General features: G+C 53.4%; 1 protein-coding gene across 1 annotated transcript; it reads left to right on the forward strand.

Moving 5' to 3' along the window:
- Nucleotides 1-531: 531 nt before the first annotated feature.
- Nucleotides 532-8,586, forward strand: GP6 (glycoprotein VI platelet). The gene is given in 8 exon segments (XM_070402194.1): nucleotides 532-580; nucleotides 1,764-1,799; nucleotides 1,907-2,164; nucleotides 4,134-4,418; nucleotides 5,956-6,009; nucleotides 6,673-6,723; nucleotides 7,525-7,700; nucleotides 7,703-8,586. Coding segments are annotated over 8 exon segments (1,212 nt in total). The 5' UTR covers nucleotides 532-546; the 3' UTR covers nucleotides 8,021-8,586.
- The last annotated feature ends 54 nt before the right edge of the window (nucleotides 8,587-8,640 follow it).

The raw sequence follows: 8,640 nt of genomic DNA on the forward strand, positions 1-8,640 counted from the left end.
TCCACTGAACCCAACCGGCCAGGGCTTTTCCATTGATTTTGAGAGAGAGAGAGAAAGAGAGAGAGAGAGGAACATGAACATGAACGTGAGAGAGACACATCGATCGGTTGCCTCCCACATGCTCCCCGACCAGGGCTGGGGAATCAAACCTGCAACGCAGATGTGTGCTCTTGCCTGGGAATAGAACCCTTGGCCCCGAGGAGCTTGGGGCTGGCGCCCTAACCACTGAGCAGCACCGGCCAGGGCTCGTTGGGGGGTTTGATCTGCACGTCTCCAGGGAATGCCAGGGCGTCTATGGGAAGACTGGCGGGCGGACAGTGCCTGGTAGCAGGAGATAAGTGAGGCTCCTTGGAGCTTGTGTGCAAGTCATTCCCCCGGAGACACAGCTCCGGTCTGATTTGTCTCAATTAGGAAAGGCCGGTCGGGCGGGGGAAGGGAGGGGAGGGCGCTTCTCCCTCATCACGTCCGTCCATCCGTCCGGTGTCCCTGCTCCAGCCCCTCACGGCTTCCCTCCTGGGCTGCGAAGTCAGGACGGGCACAGGAGCCATGTCCCCGTCTCGGTCTGCCCTCTTCTGTCTCGGTGAGTCCGGAGGGTGGACCTGGGAGACGCTGAGGGGCGGGCAGTGGGTACCAGGCAGGTAACTGTTTGAAAGTGGCCCATGCGATGGATTTCAGAGCAAGAGGCGAGCTGTGGGTGGGACCCAGAGGGGTGACGTGTCTGAATTTTCCTAGTCTATTCACTGCCTGGGCAGGACATGAACAGAACATGCTTCATGTCGGCTTCAACGTTCTCCCACCGCAACATCTTAAAAAAAAAAAAAATCCAGCCCTAGCTGGTTTGGCTCAGTGGATAGAGCGCTGGCCTGCGGACTGAAGGGTTCTGGGTTCGATTCCAGTCAAGGGCACATGCCTGGGTTGTGGGCTCGATCCCCAGTGGGGGACATGCAGGAGGCAGCCAATCAATGATTCTCTCTCATCATTGATGTTTCTATCTCTCTCTCCCTCTCCCTTCCTCTCTGAAATCAATAAAAATATATCTATATATAAAAAAATCCTCACATACCTGGGTTGCAGGTTCGATCCCCTACCCCGGTCTGGACGTGTATGGGAGGCAACCAATCGATGTGTCTTTCTCACATGGATGTCTCTCTCTCTCTCTCTCTCTCTCTCCCTCTTTTCCTCCCTTCCTTCCTCTCTCTCTAAAAAGCAATGGAGCCTGACGGTGTTGCTCAGTGGTTGAGCATCAACCCATGAACCAGGAGGTCCCGGTTCAATTCCCGGTCAGGGCACATACCTGGGTTGTGGGCTTGATCCCCAGTGGGGAGTGTGCAGGAGGCAGCAGATGGACGATTCTCTCTCATCATTGATGTTTCTCTCTCTCTCTCCCTCTCCCTTCCTCTCTGAAATAAAACAATAATATATTTTTTAAAAAAGCAATGGAAAAAAATATCATCGGGTGAGGATTAACAACAATAGCAACAATAAAGGAATCCTGTCCATAACACTCCCCTCCCCTCCCCTCCCCCGGCCACTGCCAACCATAATCTACTTCCTGTCACTGGACAGATGGCCGCTTCCTATACATGGAACGTAGAGGCCTGTCACGTTAGCTCCTTTCGCTTCAGTTAGGGGCCTGTGTATCTCCCAAAACAACGCCGACGAGAGGCCTAGAAAGCACGCCGACGCCTCATCCTGGCGTCCAGCCCCCAGGAAGTGGGGGTCCTCGGACGCCCTAGCCCTGGGTCCTTTCCTTCTGTCCCCAGGGCTGTGTCTGCAGCAGGTGATACCGGCTCAGGACGGTGAGTGGGGACCCCTCCTCTGGGCCTAGCCGGTGAGGCGAGCGGGCAGGGTGGGGGGGCCCGGGGCCCGGCTGACCCCTACGGCCCTCCGCTTGCTTCCCTTTTAGAACCACTGCCCAAGCCCACCCTCCGGGCCCTGCCCAGCCCCCTGGTGCCCCTGGACAAGCCGGTGACCGTCCGCTGCCAGGGCCCCCCCGGCGTGGACTTGTACCGCCTGGAGAAGCTGAGGTCCGGGAAGTATATGAACGTTGCCTCCCTCACCATCCCGGCCATGGAGCACACCTCTGCCGGGCTGTACCGCTGCTCCTACCAGAACGGCAGTCGCTGGTCCCCGGCCAGCGAGCAGCTGGAGCTGGTGGCCACCGGTAACTGGGCGGACGGACGGACAGGACGGGGTGGACGGGGCGGAAGGGCCGACGGTGCTCGGTTCTTGGGGCTCGAAGGGGGTGAATGGGGGAAGATGATTATGGTAAATTCAGTGTCTCCAGGGGCTGGGACTAGGGTGGGGCAGTGAGGCACTGGGCTTATGTGCTAAATTTTGGGGAGGTGCCCCCCAATTCAACTCTCAAGGTAAATATGTTAGTGCAGTAGCTGCTTACAAGGACCAGTGCGAAGCTCGGCCGGTGTGGCTCAGTGGTTGAGCATCGACTTATGAACCAGGAGGTCACGGTTCGATTCCCGGTCAAGGGCACATGCCCAGGTTGCAGGCTCCATCCCCAGTGTGGGGCGTGCAGGAGGCAGCCCATCCATGATTCTCTCTCATCATTGATGTTTCTCTCTCTCTCCCTCTCCCTTCCTCTCTGAAATAATAATAATAGGAAAATCAGTGAAGCTCAACCAGTGTGGCTCAGTTGGTTGAGCGTTGTCTGATGCACATACCTAGGTTTCAGGTTCAATCCCCACTTACGGCAGGTGCGGAAGGCAACTGATTGATGTTTCTCTCTCTCTCTCTCTCTCTCTCTCTCTCAACCTATCTCTATCTCCATCTCCATCTCCATCTGCATCTCCATCTCCATCTCCATCTCCATTTCTATCTATCTCTCCCTCCCTCCAGTGAAGATTAAAAAAAACAACCAGTGACCTAAGCCAGTCGGAGAAAGACAAGTACCAGATGATTTCACTCACACGTGGAATCTAATGAACAAAATGAACTAACAAGCAAAATAGAGACAGATTCCTAGAGAGAGAGCAGCTGGTGTGTGTATGTGTGCGTGTGCGCGTGTGTGAAGGGAATGAGCAAAAAAGAAAAAGAAAGAGAAAAATGCATGGACACGGACCACAGTGTGGTGACTGCCAGGGGGAGGGGAGGCGGGGACGGGAGGGAAGGTGAGGTGGAGGCGGGCACAGGGGGATAATGGTGATGGAAGGAGACGTGACTTGGGGTGGTGGACACACCACGCAGCGTGCAGGTGATGAGTTGTACCTGTATAATTTTGTTAACCAGTGTCACCCCCATAACCAGTGTCACCCCAATAACCAGTGTCACCCCAATAACCAGTGTCACCCCAATGCATTCAATAAGAAGGAACAAGCACAGAAGAAACAGTTGCCCGTTGGGCAAAGGTGTAGCTACAGTGACGTTTCTTTTGTTTTTGCTTTTTGTTAATCCTTACCCAAGGTTCTTTTCCCCACTGATTTTTAGGGAGAGTAGAAGGGAGGGAGGGAAAGAAGAGAGAGAGAGAGAGAGAGAGAGAGAGAGAGAGAGAGATGAGAGAGACACATTGATTGGTTGCCTCTCTCACGCGCCCGGACCAGGGCCGGGGGATCCAGCCTACAACTGAGGCATGTGCCCTTGACCGGACTCAAACCCGGGACCCTTCAGTCTGAGGGCTGACTCTATCCCCCGAGTCAAACTGGCCAGGGCTATGATGTTTAACGTTGCACATTTAAAAAAATACTTTATTGATTTTTTACAGAGAGGAAGGGAGAGGGATAGAGAGTTAGAAACATCAATCAGCTGCCTCCTGCAAACCTCCTACTGGGGATGTGCCCGCAACCACGGTACATGCCCTTGACCGGAATCGAACCTGGGACCCTTCAGTCCGCAGGCCGACGCTCTATCTACTGAGCCAAACCGGTCAGGGCAACTTTGCACATTTTTTAATTTTACAGAGAGGAGGGGAAAGGAAGAGAGAGATAGAAACACGGATGGGCTGCCTCCTGCTCACCCGCTACTGGCGATCAAGCTGACAATGCGGGTGTGTGCCCTGACTGGGAATCAAACCGGCGACCTCTCTGCACCGGACGGAGGGACAATGTTCAGCCAACTGAGCCACACCTCGGCCAGCCGGGCAGCGGCTGCTGTCTTTGATCCCAGAGTTCTTTTGTTCACAGGAATTTACGACAAGCCCACGCTCTCCGCCCAGCCTGGCCCGTCGGTGCCCCTCGGAGCGGACGTGACGCTCCAGTGCCGGAGCAGATACGGTTTTGACCAATACGCTCTGTACAAGAAGGGGGACATGGGGCCCTACAAGGGCCCTGAGCGGTGGGACCGGGCCAACTTCCCCATCACCACGGTCATGGCCGCCCACAGCGGGACCTACCAGTGCTACGGCTTCTCCAGCAGCAACCCGTACCTGTGGTCCGCCCCCAGTGACCCCCTGGAGCTCGTGGTCACGGGTAAGGGGGGTGCAGGCCAGACCTTCCTTCCTCTGCCTTCGCAGGCCCTGATGCAAGCTCCCAGGGGAGGGACCCAGAGGTGCAAAGGGTGGACTTTATGCCAACATCAGAGCTTCTTCTCTCCTAGGAGTCTTTAATGTTTAAAATATATATATATATATATGTTTTAAAAATATATTTTATTGATTTTTTACAGAGAGGAAGGGAGAGAGATAGAGAGTTAGAAACATCGATGAGAGAGAAACATCGATCAGCTGCCTCCTGCACATCTCCTACTGGCGATGTGTCCGCAACCCAGGTACATGCCCTTGACCGGAATCGAACCTGGGACCCTTCAGTCCGCAAGCCGACGCTCTATCCACTGAGCCAAACCGGTTTCGGCTAAAATATATTTTTATTGATTTCAGAGAGGAAGGGAGAGGGAGAGGGAGAGAGAGAGAGAGAGAGAGAGAGAGAGAAACATCAATGATGAGAGAGAATCATGGATTGGCTGCCTCCTGCAGGCCCCATACCGAGGCTCGAGCTGGGAACCCGGGCATGTGCTCTTGACGGGGAATGGAACCGTGACCTCCAGGTTCATAGGTCGATGCTCAACACTGAGCCACACCGGCCGGGCTCTTTATTATTTTACCAGAGGCCCGGTGCATGGATTCATGCATCAGTGGGGGTCCCTCAGCCTGGCTTGCACCCTCTTGCAATCGGGACCCCTCAGGGGATGTCGGACTGCCGGTTTCGGCCCGATCCCCTGGCCTGTGGCAGTCCGACATCCCCCGACGGATGTAGTAGTGTGTAAAGCAGCCGACGGCCAGGGAGGAGTCCAAGCCCTGGCCAGGTGTCCATAGCTCCAGCTCATCCTGGCCCCGCTGCGCCTGCTGCTACTGCTCACAGCTGTACGCGCCAGCCATGAACCCAGTGTCTGGCGCCTAAAGGTCAGCTGAGCGGCGCTTCCGCTGTGGGAGTGCACTGACCACCAAGGGGCAGCTCCTGCATCGAGTGTCTGTCCCCTGGTGGTCAGTGCGTGTCATAGTGACCGGTCAACCGGTCGTTCGGTCATTCAGGCTTTTATATATATATAGATTGTTGACCGTATTAGAGGTGTCCCCCCCTTGCTTCCTTCCTCCCAGCCCCGGATTTTCCCCTAGGTCTTCCCCACACTATTATCTACATCCCTGGGCTATGTATATATACATATGCATATAAGTTATGTTAATCTCTTCCAAGCTCCGCCTCCTCTCTCCCAGATCTGTCAGTCTGCTCCATGCACCCACACCTCTGGACCCATTTTGTTCATCTGTTTGTTTTGTTCATTAGATTCTACACATGAGTGAGATCATATGGCACTTGCCTTTCTCTGACAGGCTTATTTCACTGGGCACAACGCTCTCCAGGTTAGGGGGGCCTTGGAAATGCTACTTAACACCCAGCGGTGTAAGATTTGTGTTCAGTTTCCAGGCGAGGAATCTGGGTGGCAGAAGTGTTTTTGCTCAGAAAACACAGCTAACAGGCCACAGAATTCCCTCTTTTTCTGATTTCTCAGGGGCCTCTGGGACACCCAGCCAGTCACCCACAGAAGCACCTTCCTCTACAACACGTAAGTCCTGAGGGGTTCACCCTGGTGTCTGGGGTCCAAGGCACGTGGACCCCTTCTTTTTCATCCTCACCTGAGGATATGTTTGATTTTTACAGGGAGGGAGGGAGGGAGGGAGAAACATTGATTGGTTGCTCTCCTATATATGCCCTGACCAGGGATCCAACCCATAACTTAGGCAGGTGCCCTGACTGGGAATCAAACCTACTTTTTGGTGCATGGGATGACGCTCCAACCAACTGAGCCACACCAGCCAGGGCCATTGGTCAATTCTTGTATGTGCCCCCACTGGGGACCAAACCTACAATCTTGGAGTATCAGGACGATGCTCTAACCAATTGAGCTACCTGGCCAGGGCCATTACTAGTTTAATTTTCACATTGACAGAGTAGAGGAGATAGCCCCATCCCTTTACTCTCCCCTTAAAAAACCCCAAAACTTTATTGTTGAAAGTATTACAGATGTCCCCCTACTCCCATTGACCCCTTCTAGCCCACACCTGCCCCTGCCCCAGGCCTTCACCACACTACTGTCTACTATGTCCATGGGTGGTGCATATATGCATACAAGGTCTTTGGTTAACTTCTTCCCACCTTCCCTCTGAGATTCGACAGTCTGTTTCATGCTTCTCTGTTCTTCCTTTTTAAAATATTATTTTTATCCCAGGGCCTTCTAGGGATACCACCATCTTTTCAGGGGGGCCAGGCTCTACAACTGGTGAGTAAGTGGTTCTCTCTGGATCTTCCTTCTCCTCACCTGTGTCTTTTTTCCCCCTGATTTTTAAGTCTTTTTTGTTGAAAGTATTACATATGTCCTCTTCCCCTCCCCTCCCCCATCTATCCCCTCCAGCCCACCTGATTCCACCCCAGGTTCTCACCACCCACTGTCTGTGTCCATGGGTTATGCACACAAGTTCTTTGGCTAATCTCTTCCTATCCACCCACCCACCCCCACCTTCCCTCTGATATTTGACTGTTTTTTATTTTTTTTTATTATCCCAGAGCCTTCTAGGGATACCACCATCTTTTCCAAGAGGCCAGGCTCTACAACTGGTAAGTGGTTCTCCTCTCTGGACCTTCCTTATCCCCACCCCTGTGTCTTTAAAGCTCACTGCTTTCCCAATACAGAAGCCATAGCTCTGGGATCTTGGGCCCTGATACACCCAGTGTGAAGGGGAGGGGAAATAACAGTAGATGGAGCTCAGACTTGGGAAGGTTGAGGTCTTCTGGAAGATCAGAGTAAGATCCATTCCACCTCCACCCCCCTTATAGTAGCCTTTTCTTCCACAATCTGCCAAATAGCCAGGGAGTGTCTGTGTAGGGGCGGGTTGCATCCGAGGCCTGATGATGGAAGAGGTTCTACTCAGGGAACTGGGCTTATCTGACCCTGGGGGAGAGGGGAGGGGCCCTCCAGGAAGGAGGTTGGCATCCCAGCCAGCAGAGAGTAACAGGACCTCAGGTGAGGGAATACAGCTATGAGAAGCCCACAATGGGACTCCTGATTCTCTTCATTCCCCAGGTCTTGCCCATCAGGACTACACTAAGGGGAACCTGGTCCGGATATGCCTCGGGGCTGTGATTCTCTTACTCCTGGCGGGCATCCTGGTAGAAGATTGGCACAGCCGGAAGAAATTCCGGCTGCACTGGGTCCCGGCTGTCCACAGGCCACTCCCACCCCTCCCAGGGGCTCAGAAGTCACAGAGTGGTCAGGACGGGGGTCGACCAGTTGGCCATCCCTAGGGTTTGCCACCATCAGAACTTCAAGACGTGGTTGTATCCAAGAGGTCATGAAAGCAGGGAGGGGACTTGGCATGTGTGTTTGCGTGTGTGTGCGTGTGTGTGTGTGTGTGTGTGTGTGTGTGTCTTCTTGGGGCTCCATCAAGGAGCCGTTGAGTCAGTGTCTAGTTGGCTTTCCGATTGCTTCTCAGCCTTTAAGGCCAAGTGCACTTGGCTTTCTGCTGATTAACCAAAGAACTTATATGCATATATTCATTGCTCATGGACACAGACAATAGGGTGGTAAAAGCCTGGGGCGGGGCTGGGCGGGAACTGGGTGAAGAGGAGCAATGGGGCGGGGGGAATGGAGGACATCTGTAAGACTCAACAACGAAGATTAAAAAAAAAGAGAACTCCCTCTGTTTGGGGTGGAAAGAATCAAACCAGTAACCCCTCAGTCCACTGGCCAATGCTCTATCCACTGAGCCAAACGGGCTAGGGCTAGTCACTCATGTCTTGCACATTGTGGCTCTTACAACTTCCTCACCGCAACATCATACTTCCCTCTTTTTTTTTTTAAAAAAAATGTTTTCATCGATTTTTAGATAGAGAAATGGAGAGGAGGATAGAAACATTGCTTAGAGAGAAACATCGATTGGCTGCCCCCTGTACACCCCTCTACTGGGGATGGAGCCAACCACCCGGGCATGCACCCTGACTGGGATTCAAACCAGTGACCTCTGGTGCACGGGAGGATGCTCAATCCACTGAGCCACTGGCCGGGCTTCCCTCTTTCTTCAGCCTTCTCTCAGATGGCTCCTGATGGACCTCTGCATCTGGTCTGACTCTGTTAATAAATACAACCTCCTCCACAAGTGCGTGCACCTTTATTTCTCTTGATAAACTCGTGATTGGGGCA

The sequence above is a fragment of the Myotis yumanensis genome, unplaced genomic scaffold (assembly GCF_028538775.1).
Source record: "Myotis yumanensis isolate MYYU_CA2020_CCGP unplaced genomic scaffold, mMyoYum1.0.hap1 SCAF_23, whole genome shotgun sequence".
Taxonomy (NCBI): domain Eukaryota; kingdom Metazoa; phylum Chordata; class Mammalia; order Chiroptera; family Vespertilionidae; genus Myotis; species Myotis yumanensis.